General features: G+C 47.9%; 1 protein-coding gene across 4 annotated transcripts in view; it reads left to right on the top strand.

The window, feature by feature from the left end:
- Positions 1-20629, top strand: part of LOC134936784 (fumarylacetoacetate hydrolase domain-containing protein 2) — an 85695-nt gene that overhangs the window by 58855 nt on the left and 6211 nt on the right. For all 4 annotated transcript variants that reach the window (XM_063932040.1, XM_063932039.1, XM_063932041.1 and 1 more), the window contains exons 4-6: positions 7351-7410; positions 7866-8028; positions 16874-16982. In XM_063932040.1, the coding sequence (XP_063788110.1) occupies positions 7351-7410; positions 7866-8028; positions 16874-16982 (332 nt within the window). The remainder of the gene's footprint in view (positions 1-7350; positions 7411-7865; positions 8029-16873; positions 16983-20629) is intronic.

Raw genomic sequence — 20629 nt, 5'->3', positions numbered from 1 at the left:
TCCCCATGGTCCTTACGGAGTTCCCAGCATCCACTACGGACTACGAGAAATAGATTTACCGGTGAGTAAAATCTTATTTTTGCTAACCATAGAGCATATTAAAGACGTCGTCTTATATATGAGGGATGCACAGAGGGATATTTGCCGGCTGGCATCTAGAATTAATGCAATGTCCATTTCTGCCAGGAGAGTATTATGGACTCGGCAGTGGACAGGTGATGCTGATTCTAAAAGGCACATGGAGGTTTTGCCTTATAAGGGTGAGGAATTGTTTGGGGATGGTCTCTCGGACCTCGTATCCACAGCAACAGCTGGGAAGTCGACATTTTTACCTCAGGTTTCCTCACAGCCTAAGAAAGCACCGTATTATCAGGTACAGTCCTTTCGGCCCCAAAAAGGCAAGCGCGTCAGAAGCGCTTCCTTTCTGCCCAGAGGCAAGGGAAGAGGGAAAAAGCTGCACCAGACAGCCAGTTCCCAGGAACAAAAATCCTCCCCCGCTTCCTCGAAGTCCACCTCATGATGCTGGGGCTCCACAGGCGGAGCCAGGTGCGGTGGGGGCGCGTCTCCGGAACTTCAGCGACCAGTGGGTTCGCTCACAGGTGGATCTCTGGGTTCTGCAAGTGGTATCTCAGGGATACAAGCTGGAGTTCGAGGCCACTCCCCCTCGCCGTTACCTCAAATCAGCCTTGCCAGCTGCTCCCAAAGAAAGGGAGGTAGTACTGGCAGCTATTCACAAGCTGTACCTCCAGCAGGTGATAATCAAGGTACCCCCCCTTCAACAGGGACGGGGTTACTATTCCACAATGTTTGTGGTACCGAAACCGGACGGTTCGGTGAGACCCATCCTAAATTTAAAATCCTTGAACACTTATATAAGGAAGTTCAAGTTCAAGATGGAATCGCTCAGGACGGTTATTGCAAGCCTGGAAGAGGGGGATTTTATGGTGTCATTGGACATCAAGGATGCGTACCTGCATGTCCCCATTTACCCACCTCACCAGGAGTACCTCAGGTTTGTGGTACAGGACTGTCATTACCAATTCCAGACGTTGCCGTTTGGTCTGTCCACGGCACCGAGGGTATTTACCAAGGTAATGGCCGAAATGATGATACTCCTCCGAAAGAAGGGTGTTATAATTATCCCGTACTTGGACGATCTCCTGATAAAGGCGAGGTCCAAAGAGCAGTTGCTAGTCAGCGTAGCACTATCTCAGGAAGTGCTGCTTCAGCACGGCTGGATTCTGAATATCCCGAAGTCACAGCTGATTCCTGCGACGCGTCTGCTGTTCCTGGGCATGATTCTGGACACAGAACAGAAGAAAGTGTTTCTCCCGGAGGAGAAGGCCCAGGAATTATCATCTCTGGTCAGGAACCTCCTAAAACCAAAACAGGTGTCGGTGCATCACTGCACGCGAATCCTGGGAAAGATGGTAGCTTCTTACAAAGCGATTCCCTTCGGCAGGTTCCATGCAAGGATCTTCCAGTGGGATCTATTGGACAAGTGGTCCGGATCGCATCTTCAGATGCATCGGTTGATCACCCTGTCCCCGAGGACCAGGGTGTCTCTGCTGTGGTGGCTGCAGAGTGCTCATCTTCTTGAAGGCCGCAGATTCGGCATACAGGACTGGGTCCTGGTGACCACGGATGCAAGCCTCCGAGGTTGGGGGGCAGTCAGTCGGGGAAGAAACTTCCAAGGACAATGGTCGAGTCAGGAAACTTCCCTACACATAAATATTCTGGAACTAAGGGCCATTTACAATGCCCTGAGTCAAGCAGAATCCCTGCTTCAAAACCAACCGGTGCTGATTCAGTCAGACAACATCACGGCGGTCGCCCATGTAAACCGACAGGGCGGCACAAGAAGCAGGATGGCAATGGCAGAAGCCACAAGGATTCTTCGATGGGCGGAGAATCACGTGCTAGCACTGTCAGCAGTGTTCATTCCGGGAGTGGACAACTGGGAAGCAGACTTCCTCAGCAGACACGACCTCCACCCGGGAGAGTGGGGACTTCATCCAGAAGTCTTCAAGCTGATTGTAAACCGTTGGGAACGACCACAGGTGGACATGATGGCGTCCCGCCTCAACAAAAAGCTAAAAAGATATTGCGCCAGGTCAAGGGACCCTCAGGCGATAGCTGTGGACGCTCTAGTGACACCGTGGGTGTACCAGTCGGTTTATGTGTTCCCTCCTCTTCCTCTCATACCCAAGGTACTGAGGATAATAAGAAAGAGAGGAGTAAGAACTATACTCATCGTTCCGGACTGGCCAAGACTAACTTGGTACCCGGAACTTCAAGAAATGATCTCAGAGGACCCATGGCCTCTGCCGCTCCGACAGGACCTGCTGCAGCAGGGGCCCTGTCTGTTCCAAGACTTACCGCGGCTGCGTTTGACGGCATGGCGGTTGAACGCCGGATCCTAATGGAAAAGGGCATTCCGGATGAAGTCATTCCTACGCTGATAAAAGCTAGGAAGGATGTGACAGCACAACATTATCACCGCAGATGGCGAAAATATGTTGCTTGGTGTGAGGCCAGGAAGGCCCCAACAGAGGAATTTCAGCTGGGTCGTTTTCTGCACTTCCTACAGTCAGGAGTGACTATGGGCCTAAAATTGGGATCCATAAAAGTCCAGATTTCGGCCCTGTCTATTTTCTTTAAAAAAAAAACTGGCTTCACTGCCTGAAGTTCAGATGTTTGTTAAGGGAGTGCTGCATATTCAGCCCCCTTTTGTGCCTCCAATGGCACCTTGGGATCTCAACGTTGTGTTGGATTTCCTAAAATCACATTGGTTTGAGCCACTTAAGACCGTGGAGCTAAAATATCTCACGTGGAAGGTGGTCATGCTGTTGGCCTTGGCTTCGGCCAGGCGGGTGTCAGAATTGGCGGCTTTGTCGTGTAAAAGCCCATATCTGATTTTCCATATGGACAGGGCAGAATTGAGGACTCGTCCCCAATTTCTTCCTAAGGTGGTATCAGCGTTTCATTTGAACCAACCTATTGTGGTGCCTGCGGCTACTCGGGACTTGGAGGATTCCAAGTTGCTGGACGTAGTCCGGGCCCTGAAAATATATGTTGCCAGGACGGCTGGAGTCAGAAAAACTGACTCGCTATTTATCCTGCATGCACCCAACAAGCTGGGTGCTCCTGCTTCAAAGCAGACTATTGCTCGCTGGATCTGTAGCACGATTCAACTTGCACATTCTGCGGCTGGACTGCCGTATCCTAAATCGGTAAAAGCCCATTCCACGAGAAAGGTGGGCTCTTCTTGGGCGGCTGCCCGAGGGGTCTCGGCTTTACAACTTTGCCGAGCTGCTACTTGGTCGGGTTCAAACACGTTTGCAAAATTCTACAAGTTTGATACCCTGGCTGAGGAGGACCTTGAGTTTGCTCATTCGGTGCTGCAGAGTCATCCGCACTCTCCCGCCCGTTTGGGAGCTTTGGTATAATCCCCATGGTCCTTACGGAGTACCCAGCATCCACTAGGACGTCCGAGAAAATAAGAATTTACTCACCGGTAATTCTATTTCTCGTAGTCCGTAGTGGATGCTGGGAGCCCGTCCCAAGTGCGGACTCTCTGCAATACATGTATATAGTTATTGCGTAACTAAAGGGTTATTGTTATGAGCCATCTGTTAATGAGGCTCATTATTGTTTTCATACTGTTAACTGTGTATAGTTATCACAAGTTGTACGGTGTGATTGGTGTGGCTGGTATGAGTCTTACCCTGGATTCCAAATCCTTTCCTAGTAATGTCAGCTCTTCCGGGCACAGTTTCCCTAACTGAGGTCTGGAGGAGGGGCATAGAGGGAGGAGCCAGTGCACACCAGATATAGTACCTAATCTTTCTTTTAAGAGTGCCCAGTCTCCTGCGGAGCCCGTCTATACCCCATGGTCCTTACGGAGTACCCAGCGTCCACTACGGACTACGAGAAATAGAATTACCGGTGAGTAAATTCTTATTTTTATGAGCAAAGCTGAAAATATCTGTTATTCATAATCTCACCATCGATGTAATTGTCCAGATGCCTTGTGGATAAGATCTCTTGGATCCAGAGTTTTACACATGAATGTAACTACCAGTGTTTTCCACTAGGTGGCATGGTTACACTATTTATAAGATGGCAGTATCTTGTCATTGAAGAACAATATGTTTCTCTTCTATCCATGGGGACACTGCAAATGCTGAGGGGTATGCAGTTTGGTGACAGGGAGCATTCAGCATTATAAAAGTGTTTGCCAGGGGATGCAGTCATGAAGTTGACATTCATAATGTCGACCGTTAGGATTTCGACAGTTAAAATGTCAGAATTATAAATGTTGACATGAAATGTTGACCTTTGCATTAGAGTTAGAGAGAGACTCCGCCGCAACTCTTTGATGTATATATTATTTATTTTTACACTATCCATCACTCCGACTGAAGCCCATGGTGACTATGGGATGCATGAAGTTAGCAGTGGACTGTTGTTAGTACCTCCACGTGCATGCTCCCACATGGGATTACCCTTGGAGTGGTCCCTGGTCTCTGTTATGAACTCTATTAGTCCTCTCACCCTACCGCCCCCCACCACTAGGGCCTGCAAAGGAGAAATAGGTGCATGTCCTCTTTACTATGGCGGGGGGAGTTTCCTGTCCAGGCACCCACTCAACTAGCCAGGTGATGGACTGTGACCTTCTTACTGTTGGGACGTAGGAAAGGTGCAGCACCTTTCTTTACCTACTCCAGATGTCTCTCTAGAGTCTCTAATGCAGGGATGGGGAGCCTTCGGCCCTCCAGATGTTGTTGAACTACACATACCAGCATGCCTTGCTACAGTTTTGCTACTTGGTCATGCTAAAACTGTTGCAGGGCATCCTGGGATGTGTAGTTCAACAGCAGATGAAGGGCCGAAGGTTTCCCATCCCTGCTCTAATGGCTAATCAGGTTTTGCCACTTTTGCACAGTAGATGAGGCAGTAGTCCAGCAGCTATACTCACAGGTTGAACCTGTCCAGACGAGGTGTTTGGCCAGGCCATGCGGAGCATATGCAGCTGTCTGCTATTCTCTGTGGGAGATTTGTATATTGATCCTTCCTTCCGTGTAGTGCACAGCCAGGTACCTTTGGGCTCCACTCATCACCAGATGAGCCTGTTTGGACAGTTGACTTGATGATATGTTAGGGTCTCATGATCGAATCGGACTACACAACCAATATATGGAAATGACAGACTCTGGCCATCACTTTGTAGGTCTGACTGAGGTTTTCTCCCAAGACAATGGTTAGGAGGCTTAACATTCAAAACTGGAGCTTATTTTGTCCCACGGCAAGGATTCCTATAGATGGGGAGAGCCGAGGCGGGGACGGGGTGAGCAGCGCTGGAAGATGTCACAGCCACCGCTCACAGCAGCGTTCACCCGGCTCCAGCAAGCGAGACCTCGCTTGCTGGAGTGTAGCGGCTGTGATGCAGGGACTGGGAGAGGCTTTTCTCCAGAGCAGGCCTCCTTAGATGTTGTGAGGGACCTAAGGATTTTAAGTGGTTAGGACAAAGGATTTCCGTAAAACTGATTATCTTTTTATCCTGTATGACTTTAACAAACAGGGTTGGCCAGCTACTAAGCAGACTTTAGCCAGATGGCTCAGTTTGGCTATCCACCAGGCTCATTCTGCAACAGACCTTCTTAGGCAGATAGACATGGTGCCCATGCAGAGCAGCTTTGTAAAGCAGCCATGTGGTTGTTCTCCTATACATTCAGGAAGTTCTATTCCTTTGACACCTTCGCCTCCGCGGATGCGGATTTTTGGATGAAGGGATCTCAGCGCAGCTCAGGAGCAGAGCCGGATTAAGCCCTTGGGGGGGCCAGGGCACACAAGACAGGGCCCCCGCCCACCAGCAACCACCCCCTGGGGGGGGGTACCCTTTGATGCATGCACGTGTATTTGTGTGTGTTTGTGTGTGTGTGTATATATATATATATATATATATATATATATATATACACACACACACACACACACACACACACACACACACACACACGTGCATACATACATACATACACACACACATACACCCACACCCACCCACGTACACATTACATAGAACTCATATACCCACATACACACACATATATACACATAAAACACATACATATACACGAATAGAACAAATACACATATATACAGTATACACAGATAGAACACATATACACATAGAACACATTCTGTAAACTTACACTAAAGCCTGCCCTGAGGAAAGGAGTGAAGATGCTGCAACCAGGACATATTGCAGGGAGCAAGGGGCACAGTTCACCATTAGGCCCCGCCCACACGGCAAAAATGCCGTGATTAGCGGTTCGTCGGAGAGGGGGCGGAGTCAACATGACAACAATTCGCGGCATACCCCCGAACAATGCCTGACACGGGCAACAGGAGCTGCAGCGAGGAGGAGAAGACTACTGGCTGCTGGGGAGGAAGGATTGCGCACTGCCAGCGGGTGTGTATTGTCCCGCTCGCGGCTGTGAGTGTGTCTCCCTCCCCCCTCCTAACGGGCAGCTTGGATCAGGGACGGGCAGGCAGCAATCTCCAGCCTTCGCTGCTGCCAGAAGAGCTGCTGCTGATGGCGGAGGCTGGAGAGGGGACAGCAGCACCAGAGCGAGGCAGAGCAGCTTTGGCTGGGGGGCCCTTTATGACAGGGGGGCCCGGGGTACTGACCCCTCCCTTAATCCAGCTCTGCTCAGGAGCATCCCCTCCCTAAGGGGGACAGCTTTGAGATGTCCCAGTGTAAAGCCTATGTCCCCTATGGGAATCCATACGGGACACAGAGGGTGCCTACCCTGATGCACCTGGCTTGCTGGGGTTTTGCACTGTTTCCAGTTCCCTTTTTACCTCCACTGTGTGTTTTGATCTGAATGTGTGCCGGTCTTCTTTCTCCTTCCTCTTCCTCCACGCCCTGGGCTTGTTAAATTAACTGGATCTAGAGGCTGGGGAGAAGGAGCGGAAATGCACATAAATCTCCTTTTTATACATATTGATGTGTCTTTATACATGCTGCAATCACGCCAAACAGGCCCTCTCCGCACGCCAGGTCCCGTCCCATGCGACTCTGCTAGCTTCCTTTTCACATCGTCTTAAAGTAGTCGCAGTGTGCTTTGTATATAGACTCTGTTGCACTCAGATATATAGGTGTCGCATAGTCACCAGTCTCCTGATGTATCCTAATCGAATTAAATTGTAAAAATCGTAAAAAGACACAAACTCCGCCCATGCCAGGCGTCTCGCGTGACATGGCGTATTGAGGCCAGTTGTAGGTTGTCGGTATTTTGGCACTGAATGATGTTTTTCACTGTGAATCTCTTCTGTTTGCAGAAAGTGGACTGGGAAGTTGAACTCGCTTTTGTGATAGGGAAAAAGGGAAAACACATTAAGGTAAACCAACAAATCTACTGTAGCTACTCAAAAATACAGGTAAACCGGAACGCTGCTAAAATGTCATATGAAACTGCACAAATGAGTGTGAATATATCAAATAATGCCAGAGATTAACAAGGGGATAATGTGTGTGATCTCACTGACCGTATAAGTGCAGCAACCATTCTTACACCAGAGTCCCATGCCTATCTGCAGAACATGCTTTAACACTCTGCCTTTAAAGGTGACATGAGGGTTGTGGGAAAACCCTCTCTTCTGCTGTGGTCCCTTCCCTGGAGGTCTGCGTGTCAGCAGCAGAGGGGTCTCAGTGTAGTAAATCCCTTTACGTGATATATAGTGTACACAGCCTGCATGTGGTGAGGCCAAGGCCCCCAATGTCCTGTGCCTGTCAGTAGGATATAGGACAGATGTGACCTATTCCCATCATGCAGACACTGTTATTCTGTTCACAGGAGCAGGATGCTATGGAGCACGTGGCTGGGTTTATGGTTGCTCATGATGTAAGCGCCCGTGACTGGCAGATGGAAAAGAATGGCAAGCAGTGGCTGCTGGGGAAAACATTTGACACTTTTTGTCCGTTGGGGCCAGCACTGGTTACTAAAGACTCTATATCAGGTATTAAAGTTATTCTCTTTTCACTATATACATAAACTAAGTAACACAACATATGAAAGGGATCCGGTCTGAAGATCGACAGTGTCTAGGTCGACAATGTTTAGGTCGACAGTCACTAGGTCGACATGGATGGAACGTCGACAGGGTTTCTATGTCGACGTGCTAGGTCGACAGGTCTAAAGGTCGACATGAGTTTTTCAAAAAATTTTTCGAATTTTTTCATACTTCACGATCCACGTGGACTACGATTGGAACGGTAAAGTGTGCCGAGCGAAGCGGTAGCGGAGCGAAGGCATCATGCCCGAAGCATGGCAAGCGAAGCGGTGCACTAATTTGGGATCCCGGTCACTCTACGAAGAAAACGACACCAAAAAAAATAAAAATCCTCATGTCGACCTTTAGACCTGTCGACCTAGAAACCCTGTCGACCTTCCATCCATGTCGACCTAGTGACTGTCGACCTAAACATTGTCGACTCGATTTGATGAACCACACCCCATATGAAACAATACAAAGTTTGGTTGCATTGTGTTTTAATTTGCAATATGTGTAAGGCTAGTTTCCCTGCCAATTCCACCCTCAGCTAATCTATGGGAAGAATTAAAATTTTTGAAAAGTCAGTTGAGTGTCTATTTTTTCCTATTACCGTATATACTCGAGTATAAGCCGACTTTTTCAGCACGTTTTTTTGTGCTGAAAAAGCCCCCTCGGCTTATACTCGAGTCAGTGGAAGGAGGGACACGGAGGGCACAGCGCGCGGCTCCCCTGTGTCCCTCCTGCGTCTCCGCTCGCGTGTGTGTGTGTTAAGTGAAGTGCCCGTTCGTGAGCTCTAATTGGCTCACGAACCGGCACTTCATTTAACACACACACACACGCCGCCGGAGACAGAGACACAGGAGAGGCGCGCGCTGTGCCCTCCGTGTCCCTCCTTCAGAAGACAGCGCGGGAGCGATGGAGGGTAAGTACCCTTCCTGGCACTGTGAGGCATATCTGGCAGCATGAGGGCACATCTGGCACTGTGGGGTATATCTGGCAGCATGAGGGCACATCTGGCACTGTGGGGTATATCTGGCAGCATGAGGGCACATCTGGCACTGTGGGGCATATCTGGCAGCATGAGGGCACATCTGGCACTGTGGGGTATATCTGGCACTGTGGGGTATATCTGGCAGCATGAGGGCATATCTGGCACTGTGGGGCATATCTGGCAGCATGAGGGCACATCTGGCAGCATGAGGGCATATCTGGCACATCTGGCAGCATGAGGGCACATCTGGCACTGTGGGGCATATCTGGCAGCATGAGGGCATATCTGGCACTGTGGGGCATATCTGGCACTGAGGGCTGTGTACGGCTAGAGCTGCATTTCCCCCCTAGGCTTATACTCGAGTCAATGAGTTTTCCCAGGTTTTTGTGGTAAAATTAGGTGCCTCGGCTTATATTCGGGTCGACTTATACTCGAGTATATACGTTAAATAGGAAAAAACAGACGCCCAACTGACTTTTCAAACTATTTAATATCCCCCATTAAATGGTTTAAAGCCGACAAGGTCAGGGTTCCCCAAAGTCTAGTCTATGTATTGATGGAAAACTGCAAGTTTCTCCTTTGTAATCCAGTCAAGCTTATAACTGAGGCAGTGGTTCCCAAACTACTTTATGGGGTTGCTTCAGCCTCACACGCAGCCCCCAACCTGTTGCAGTTGTCTGATGTTTTGGGCACTGTGCATGCACCGAGGGTGCAGTGCTGTCATGTCACTGCGACTCTGGACACTGCAGCCTGATTGTCAGGCTGCGGCTGTTTGGGGGAGGAGAAGGGACTGAGGCCAGTGACTGCAGTTTCTGACAACAATGTACAGGCCTCGGGAGCGGAGATATGGTGGCCATTCTGAGTATTTAGAAGACCGATGCTGTGACTGATGGTCGCACTGGTTATCCACAATGGTGTGTCTTCGGGCGCAGATATCAGATCTGAGATGCTGGTAATGGGCGTCTTTCAATACAAGACTCCTCCTGCGACATTAGCATATTTCTCCTGCAGGGTCCACAGGTTATCCACAGGATAACATTGGTATATGAGGTAGCGACAGCGGATTGGCATCAAACAAAATGAGCTTTTGGCCTCCCAGAATGCAACGGGCCCATCCCTATATTTCCCCCTTCCTGGCTCAGGCAAATCAGTTTTTTGTTTCGTGTGGCAGGAGCCGAACCATGGTCAATGGGCTGCTGGTTTTTAGCAGCCATAGGCTTTTTATTTTTTTTTATTTTTTATATTCTTACTAGTTTTTTTTTTTTTTTTTTGAGCAATCTTTCCAAAAAGCGTCTTATACGTACCTTAGAAAGAGTCGCTCCAACAACTCCCCGACGGGTCGCGACAACGCTAATGCTGGGCATACATTATACTATTATCTGACGATAATCTGCCAGATCTGGCTGGTTGGAATGAAAATCTGGTAATGGATGGGCGTAAATGACAGTTGACCATTTGCTCCCAAACACTGGAAAACGGACAAATGCTGATGTTCATACAAATTGGTTAAATCCGTGATTTAACCAATTTGTCTGAATGACTGGTTTTGTCCATTTCCCAGTGTTTTTGGAGTGAATGGTCGACTGTCATTTGCTCTCATCCATTCCCAGATTTTCATTCCAACCAGCCAGATCTGGCAGATTATCTGCCAGATAATTGTATAGTGTATGCCCAGCATTACCCACATGTACAGTGCTGTTTCGGCAGGCGTCTGTGTAGGATGTACTAGCAAGTCCAGCAAACGTTATCAGGCTGTGGCCGAAGCACGGGGAGAAGGTAAGGCATCGGTACAGCTAAGTAGGGGAAAAGCGAGACACAGCCGCACTGTTTCGGAATGGAGACTACTGAACAGTTGCTAACGCGGTTGCCACCTCGGGTGCATCAGCGTTAGGCCTCAGGGCTCATAGGCTCCAGGGGTAGTATGAGGCTGCGATCCCTTGGTCGCCCCTCCCCCCAGTTCATGATGAGTTTCCCGCCATGAACTGAGTTCCCACTTCCGTCTGAGACGCTGTGTATCTAAAAGGACCCAGTCGCAGCATAGGGGGCTGTATGGTGCGTCATTTTTTTTTCACTTGGGCATCTGTGTTCACTGTAGGTTCACGGGGCGCTTGTGTACACTTATAGTGTATGGATCCACTCAGCGTTCACTAATGTATTGATCGATCCTGGAAGCGGGGTGAAATTTCCCTGTATCCCACTCTCCTGAGTCGGGTGATTCAGCACTAAGTCTCTATCTACCTTTGAGTACGAATAGTTGGATAAGTGCCTGATGCATATGAGTCTGTAAACTATTGCTGCCGTTTCTTTCGTTGTGTGACTGAATACGGTTAAAACTCCTATATAAGGTAATGCATTAATATGTTTCTCCTATATACTTAAAATTTATCTGTAGTTGATTATGTGCTCATATTGGTTATTATACTAATGTATAACCTGTGACTGATTGCTAGTGTGATTGCTGACTTTACAATAATTCTGTCAGTTTCTGTGTATTCCGATCCTCAATGCTGGTGCAAGGCAGGGAGGGATCAGATTGTATGTCACTTTAACAAATTTTAAAGTGATTGCAGTCACAAATTGTGTATAAAACACTGTACAGGTGTGTGATTTATTTATCATGTTTAAGAGGGGCAAGGGTGAGGAGGATACACTCTCCACAGCAGCACCTACACTCATTTCATGTTTATCTTGCAAAGCTGGGTTAACCTCCAGGATCTGGTTCAAAATGGATTTTGTGCAAATTGTTTTAGCTTTCACCAAAGCCTCTCGAATAAACCAAGGCAGGCACAGGTTCAGGTTGAACCACCAGGGGCTACTTTTGCACAGACATTATCCAGTATAGTTCCTATACCAGGAATAGGTTACCCTATTGACCCTTACATGCAACAATCCACCTGGGGTTTATCACATCCAGTACAGGAAACGGCAGCCTCTCAACAAACACAGGCTGAAAGGTCAGTGGTAAGTAAATCACATAGACCTGAAACAACATCTTCACAGTCTACACGTTTCAGATGAGGACTCGTCGGAGGATGAGGACTCATCGCACTCTGGGTCTGCATACTGACACAAAGATGAAGGCCTCAGCTCAGTAGACATACCTGAGCTAATTAGTGCTATGAAAGCCATTCTGTCCTTAGAGGAAGCAGCAGAGCCTTTGGTAAAATCTAAGGCACCTGTGTTTAAACGTCCCAAAACAGTTAGGACTGAGTTTCCTGGGTCAGAACAGCTGACGGAAATTATGCAAGAGGCTTGGGTAACGCCCAGTAAGAAGTTTAGAATTCCAAAGAAATGGAATTCCCATTATCCTCTTCCGGCTGGGGACTGTTTAAAAAGGGAGATGGCTCCCAAAGTAGATACACATGTCATTCGATTGGTGCAAAAATCTACATTACCTCTGCCTTCAACATCATTAAATTATGTCACGAATAGGAAAATAGATGGTTTTCTAAAAACCATTTTCTCTTTGTCTGGGGCAATCATAAGACCAGCCATGGCTTCAGCCCGGATGGCAAAAGCAGTGGCAGACTGGGCTGATGCATTGGAAGATGATCTTTCAATGGCATCTAGAGAGCAAAAATCCCATATTGCACATATCAAACAGGCTGCTATTTTTATGAAAGAAGCAGCCTTGGCTATGGGTACAATTGCCTCTCCGGCATCAGCCTCAGAAGTAGCAGCTCGCAGAGTGGTTTGGCTACGTACATGGAAAGCTGACTCAGAATCCAAGAAGGTTCTGGACTCTTTGCCTTTTACTGGAGATATTCTTTTTGGTAAAGAATTAAACAGTATTTTGGAGTCAGAAGCAGACTCCAAGAAAGTGAAGTTTCCTTCCACACACAAATCTAAACCTAGATTTCCAGCTTTACGGACTCAAGGAAAAGAAAAAGAAAATGGTTATGCCAAACAGTCTCAATCTGACAAGTCTGGTAAGACTAAAAAGCATTGGGCTACCAGAGGACCGGCTTCCAAATTAGAACATAAGCCATCAGCCTGATGGTGCGGGCCTCCACCTAGGGGACCCCAGGGTGGGAGGCAGACTTCTTAATTTTGCACAGATCTTGCAGCAGCCCACCACAGATGCCTGGGTGCAAGACGCGGTATCTCATGGTTATGCGTTTGCTTTCAAGAAACACCCTCCTCAAAGGTTATTTTGTACCATCTCGTCTTCATTGGAAACGAAGGCCAGGGCTTTGCAAGAGGCAGTTCAGAAGTTGCTTCAGCCAGGAGTGATAATTCCAGTTCCTCCTGCGCAACGAGGACAAGGTTTTTATTCCAACCTGTTTGTAGTCCAGAAGCCAAATGGGTCATTCCGGCCCATACTCAATCTCAAAGTGCTGAACAAGTACATTTGGGTGCCTCAGTTTCATATGGAGACTTTACATTCCATTATTATGGCCATGGAGCCTGAGGATTGTATGGTATCCCTGGATATCCGGGATGCTTACATACATGTTCCTATAGCACTGTCCCATCAGCGCTATCTCAGGTTTGCTATCCTCCAGCAACATTTTCAGTTTCAGGCCCTATCATTTGGAATGGCCACAGCTCCCAGAGTATTCACCAAAATTATGGTGGTGATGGCATCTTATCTCCATCAGCAGGGGATAAGGATTTTTCCATACCTCAACGACTTATTAATCCTGACACAATCTCAGGAATTGCTTCAGTGTCATCTGCAACAGACAGTAGCTTGTTTGCAGAGACACGGTTGGCTCATAAATTGGGCAAAGTCGTACCTAGTTCCGTCACAACGGATGACTCACTTGGGGGCTGTGTTGGATTTGGGTCTTCAGAGAGTAATTTTACCTCTGAACAAAATATCCAAAATTCAGTCAAGGATTCAGGAGCCACTACACAGTTAAAGGTATCCATTCACGCAGCAGTACGTGTGATGGGGTTCATTGTGTGGACATTCGACATGGTGGAGTATGCTCCGTTCCAGTCGAGGCCTCTGCAACATCTGATCCTTTCCATATGGAATGGTTTTCATCAGACAAAAACGCAGACTATGGTCCTTCCTCTGGAAGTAAGGAGGTCACTAGACTGGTGGTTAAAGACATCCCATCTGCACAAAGGGTGACCCTTTTGGATATCAGAATGGGAAATTCTGGCAAACGGATGCCGGCTGCTTCCAGGGGCAGTGGACCAAGGAACAAAGTTGCCTGCCAATAAATATATTGGAACTTCGGGCCATATACAGTATATGGCACTTATTCAGGCAAAGGACATCCTCCAGGGGAAACCAGTCCAAATCCGCTCGGACAATGCAATGGCAGTAGCATACCTCAACCATCAGGAAGAAACTTGCAGCCAAACCGCAATGAAGGAGGTAAGTCACACGTTAAAGTGGGCAGAACTTCATCATCCAGCCTTGTCCGCAGTGTTCATTCCGGGAGTTCTAAACTGAGAAGCAGATTTTCTCAGTCGACACGCCATTCATGCAAACAAATGGGCTTTACACCCCTAGGTCTTCCAAGTTCTGGTAGACAAGTGGGGGTTACCAGAGATCGATATCATGGCGTCTCGTCAGAACAACAAAGTTCCCGCATACGGGACAAGAACAAAGGATCCCAAAGCGATCTTTGTGGATGCCCTGTCAGTGAGATGGGACTTTCATCTGGCCTATGTGTTTCCACCAATCGCCCTGTTACCCAGGATAATGCGAAAGGCAAAACAAGGAAGGGACGCCGTGATACTAATGGCTCCGGCTTGGCCCAGAAGACATTGGTACACAGATCTCCCGAGGCTGTCGATGGATGTCCCATTCCTACTCTCTCAGCGTCCAGATCTGTCACAGGGTCCTTGCTATCACAAGCACCTGGATCAACTGTCTTTGACGGCGTGGCTCTTGAGACTTCTATCCTGAAAGCAAGAGGATTCTCACAACAGGTAATTCAAACAATGCTCAGAGTAAGGAAACCTTCCTCAGCTCACATTTATCCCTGAATATGGCAAGCCTATATTCAGTGGTGCAGTAACTGGATATTTGACCCTAGGTCTTTCCAGAGTCCTAGCATTCCTTCAGGCAGGAATGGACAAAGGTCTAAGGGTGGCGCAAGTGTCGGCATTCACACTATATGGTTCCAAAAGAAAATTGCTAACCTACAGGATGTGCAGACTTCTTTCCAGGGGATGCTGCACATTCAACCTCCTTTTGTTCCTCCTACAGTGCCTTGGGACGTAACTTTAGTCCTAAAGGCCCTTCAGGTTGCCCCATTTGAACCACTAAAACGAGTGGATCTTAAATGGTTGACAGCTAAAGTTCTCTTTCTACTGGCTATTGCTTCATCTAGAAGAGTTTCAGATATAGGGGCATTATTATGTCGCCCTCCTTTTTCTGATTTTTTTTTTATCCAAATAGAGCGGTTCTCAGAACCAAATCTGGGTATCTTCCTAAGGTGGTGTCTAAATTCCACCTTAACAAATAAATTGTAGTCTCGGCCTTCAAAGGGCCAGACCTTTCTGCGGGAGATGCAACATTGGACGTAGTCCGTGCTTTAAGGATCTACGTGGATTGTACCAGTGCCATCAGAAAAACAGACACACTCTTCGTTCTCTACGGAATTCACAAGATAGGATGGCCTGCTGACAAGACGACACTGGGGAGGTGGCTTCGATTGACTATTTCAGAAGCATATTCTCAAGCTGATCTCCCTGTTCTGGCTAATGTCTCTGCTCACTCTACTCGTAAGGTAGGTCCGTTATGGGCAGCACAACATAGCTACAGAACAGGTATGTAAGACGGCAAAATGGTCTTTCATTAACACATTCATTAGACATTATACCTTTGCCTCTCAGGACACTGAATTTGCGCAAAGGTTTCTCCTGTCCAATCAGGAGCGTCCCCACCACTAAATTGCTTTGGGACATCCCAGTGTTATCCTGTGGATAACCTGTGGACCCTGCAGGAGAAATAATTGCTATAATAGACTTACCGTTGATAACGCTATTTCTCCTAAGTCCACAGGATCCACATGGATCCCACCCTGACGCACCTGATTTGAGGATCCTTTCACTTACTAACCTTTTCCTTCTTGTACGGAAGGGTGTGTATGTGTGTTCTTCTCACCTGATTAGGGCTCTCTATGATGCTCCTGCTTTGAGCTTTGGAAAACAACTGATTTGCCTGAGCCAGGAGGTGGGGATATAGGGACGGGCCCGTTGCATTCTGGAAAGCCGAAAGATTTGATTGTTTAGTGCCTATCCGCGGTCGCTACCTTATTTCCTAATGTTATCCTGTGGATTTAGAAGAAATAGCGTTATCAACAGTAAGTCTACCATAACGATTATTTTTAACACATCCACCAAGTAGCTGCTGTGCTTTTTGTGTACACCTCTGAATTAGGCCCTATCTCAGTTCACGGCGCCCTCAGTGTCTCCGAAGTTATTCATGGCAAGATGTTTCCTATTCAGTAACTTCCCTCTGGTCCATCAGCCTTTCGGGAAAACTCTGATAACGTTACAGTACCCTATGTACTTGTCGCCTCAATATGACTCTCCTGCAGCGCACTGTTGCTCATTGTTTGGGTCTGACGTGCACCAGTATTTTCTGCACTGCGCAGCCAGCTCACGTCATCTCCTGCTAATGTCTATATAGCCAGTCGTATCATTCAAAGCTGAAATTACAGTAACACTAGGAAATGCAATGAGAATATAATACAGACATAGAGCAAGTAGAATAGTAAATTTTTTTACCGCATGTCTGGCACACAGTTTGTTAGTACTCGTTTGTCTTTAAACATCAGCAAGGAGGTAGTTAAAATGTTTGGCTTTTCATTGTACTGTATGATTGACACAACTCCCCATCCTCCACAGACCCCCATGGCCTTGGAATCCGCTGCTATGTGAATGGGAGCATCGTCCAGAGTAGTAACACAAACCAGATGGTCTTCAAGACGGAAGCTCTCATAGCCTGGGTCTCCAAGTGAGGATTCACAAATAGACTGTGGGCAGTATAGCTGAAGTTCATGGTATATGATACAGGAATATCCTTCCATATAAAACAAGGGAAAACCATCACTGTCCACGTTGAGGACTCTGTATCGCTGTGTTAATGCAGCACTGAAGCAGAATATGACCTTTCCTATCACTACCTACAATCCCTGGGTGCTGGAGTCAGCCTCTGTTTTGTGTGGGAATACTGTAGCTGGCTGGCATCATGGAGGAATTCCCTTTCTTTGTGGGAAGGTTATTACTGTACTACTGAGATATACTGTAACTTCTACACTACCATAGTGGGAAGCATTTGAAAATAGGATTTTAATTACCTACTGATTAAATCCTTTTCTCGTAGTCCGTAGAGGATGCTGGGGTCCACAATAGTACCATGGGGTATAGACGGGTCCACTAGGAGCTACTGGCATTTTAAGAGTTTGAGAGTGTGGGCTGGCTCCTCCCTCTATGCCCCTCCTACCAGACTCAGTCTAGAAACTTTGCCCGAGGAGACTGACAACTTCGAGAGAAGGATTATACACAGATAGTGGCGAGATTCACACCAGCTCACACATACAAGGCAAACCAAGCTAACCAGCTTGAAAACTCAGCAACAGCTGAACAGGGTTACTTAACCAATTAACAAAACAGTACTTAACCAAGAACTAAGCAGTACTGAACCAAGTAACCACTGCAGGATCACGAAGCGCTGGGTGGGCGCCCAGCATCCTCTACGGACTACGTGAAATTTTTTTACTGGTAGGTAATTAAAATCCTATTTTCTCTTACGTCCTAGAGGATGCTGGGGTCCACATTAGTACCATGGGGATGTAACAAAGCTCCCAAAACGGGAGGGAGAGCGCAGAGGCTCCTGCAGAACTGCTTGACCAAACTTCAGGTCCTCAGAGGCCAAAGTATCGAACTTATAGAACTTAGCAAATGTGTTTGACCCAGACCAAGTAGCTGCTCGGCAAAGCTGTAAAGCCGAGACACCCTGGGCAGCTGCCCAGGAAGAACCCACCTTACGAGTAGAGTGGGCCTTAACAGATGTAGGACAAGGCAATCCTGCCGTAGAATACGCATGCTGGATAGTGAACCTGATCCAACGAGAGATAGTCTGCTTAGAAGCAGGACACCCAAGTTTCTTGGGATCATACAGGACAAACAAAGAGTCCGATTTTCTGTGACGAGCAGTCCTCTTCACATAGATTTTCAGAGCCCTTACAACATCCAAGGACTTTGATGAAATTGAGGAGTCAGTAGCAACTGGCACCAGAATAGGTTGGTTGATATGAAATGCCGACACAACCTTCGGAAGAAACTGCTGACGTGGCCGGAGCACAGCTCTATCTTCATGGAAGATTAAGTAGGGGCTTTTACAAGACCACTCCCCCAACTCCGACACACGTCTAGCTAAGCTAAGGCCAACAAAGCGACCGCCTTCCATGTAAGAAACTTGACCTCAACTTCCTGTAGGGGCTCGAACCAATCCGATTGGAGGAACTGCAACATCACTTTAAGATCCTAGGGTGCTGTAGGCGGCACAAAGGGAGGCTGGATGTGCAGAACCCCTTTCAAAAAAGTCTGAACCTCAGGGAGGGAAGCCAACTGTTTCTGGAAGAAAATTGATAGGGCCGAAATCTGGACCTTTACGGATCCCAACCGCAGGCCCATATCCACACCTGCTTGCAGGAAGAGGAGAAAACGTCTCAGTTGAAACTCCACCTTAGGAAACTTCTTGGATTCACATTTCCAAATGCGATGGTAATGTTTAGACGTTACTCCTTTCCTAGCCTGTATCATGGTAGGAATAACCTTGCTCTGAATGCCCTTCCGAGCTAATATATTGCGTTTAACTTCCATGCCATCAAACGTAACTGTGGTAAGTATTGATAAGCGAACGGCCCCTGCTGCAGCAGGTCCTCCCGAAGAGGAAGAGGCCTCGGATCTTCCAGCAGAAGACCCGCGTACCAAGCCCTTCTTGCCAGTCCTGAGCAATGAGGATTTGCTGAACTCTTGTTCTCCTTATGAGTTTTAGAACTCTTGGAATGAGTGGAAGTGGAGGAAACACGTACACCAACTGGAACACCCACGGAGTTACCAGGGCGTCCACCGCCGCGGCTTGCGGGTCCCTTGACCTGGAACAATACCTTCGAAGCTTCTTGTTGAGACGGGAGGCCATCATGTCTATTTGAGATACACTCCAAAGATCTGTTACCTCCGTGAACACCTCCGGATGGAGTCCCCACTCCTGGATGAAGATCGTGTCTGCTGAGGAACTCCGCTTCCCAGTTGTCTACTCCCAGAATGCAGATTGCCGACAGCGCCACCGCATGCTTTTCATCAAGAGGATGATTCTTGTTACCTCTGACATTGCAGCTCTGCTCTTCGTTCTGCCCTGTCGGTTTATGTAGGCCACCGTCGTCACATTGTCCGACTGCACTTGAATGGCTCGATCTTGCAGAAGATGAGCTGCTTGAAGAAGACCGTTGTAGACGGCTCTTAGTTCCAGAATGTTTATTTGAAGACTGGATTCCAGGCTTGACCACCTTCCTTGGAAGGTTTCCCCATGAGTGACTGCACCCCAGTCGCGGAGACCTGCATCCGTGGTAAGAAGGATCCAGTCCTGAATCCCGAAACTGCGGCCCTCCAGAAGGTGAGGCATTTGCAGCCACCAGAGGAGTGAAATCCTGGCTTTCGGCGACAGACGTATCCTCTGGTGCATGTGTAGGTGAGAATCCGACCATATGTCTAGGAGATCCAGTTGGAAGGACAGAGCATGAAACCTTCCGTACTGTAGAGCCTCGTAGGAGGCAACCATCTTCCCCAGAAAGCGAATGCACTGATGAACCAATACCCGGGTTGGCCTCAGGACATCCCGAACCACTGTTTGAATCACCAAAGCTGTCTCCTCTGGCAGAAACACCCTCTGCACTTCCGTGTCGAGGATCATCCCCAGAAAATACAATCTCCTTATCGGCCCTAAATGTGACTTTGGAAGGTTCAGGATCCAACCGTGTCCCGGAGCAGATGAGTCGTAAGAACAATGGACTGCAACAACGGATCCCGGGACGATGCCTTTATCAGCAGATCGGCCAGATATGGGATTATGTTCACCACCTGTCTGCAGAGGAGAACCATCATCTCGGCCATCACCTTGGTGAACACCCTCGGTGCTGTGGAGAGTCCGAATGGCAGTGCCTGAAATTGATAGTGACTGTCTTACAGTGCAAATCTGAGATAAGCCTGGTGTGGCGGCCAAATCGGAATGTGGAGGTACGCATCCTTGATATCCAGGGATACCAGGAACTCTCCCTCCTCTAGACCTGAAATCACTGCTTTGAGAGACTCCATTTTGAATTTGAACACCCTCAGGTAAGGGTTCAACGATTTCAAGTTCAAAATCGGAATGACCGAGCCATCCGGTTTCAGTACAATGAAAAGGTTTGAATAATAACCCTTGTTTTGCATATGAGGTGGAACTGGGACAATGACCTGTGACTTCCAATTTCAGGATGGCTTCCTGTAGCATAGCACTGTCCGTCAGCAAAGCTGACAAACCTGATTTGAAGAATCGGTGAGGCGGGAGTTCTTGAAACTCCAGTCTGTACCCCTGCTACAGAATATCCTGTACCCAGG

Source organism: Pseudophryne corroboree, chromosome 6 (genome assembly GCF_028390025.1).
Source record: "Pseudophryne corroboree isolate aPseCor3 chromosome 6, aPseCor3.hap2, whole genome shotgun sequence".
Classification (NCBI taxonomy): Eukaryota; Metazoa; Chordata; class Amphibia; order Anura; family Myobatrachidae; genus Pseudophryne; species Pseudophryne corroboree.
Note: the sequence above shows the minus strand (reverse complement) of the source record. Positions and strands in the feature narration are given on the sequence as shown.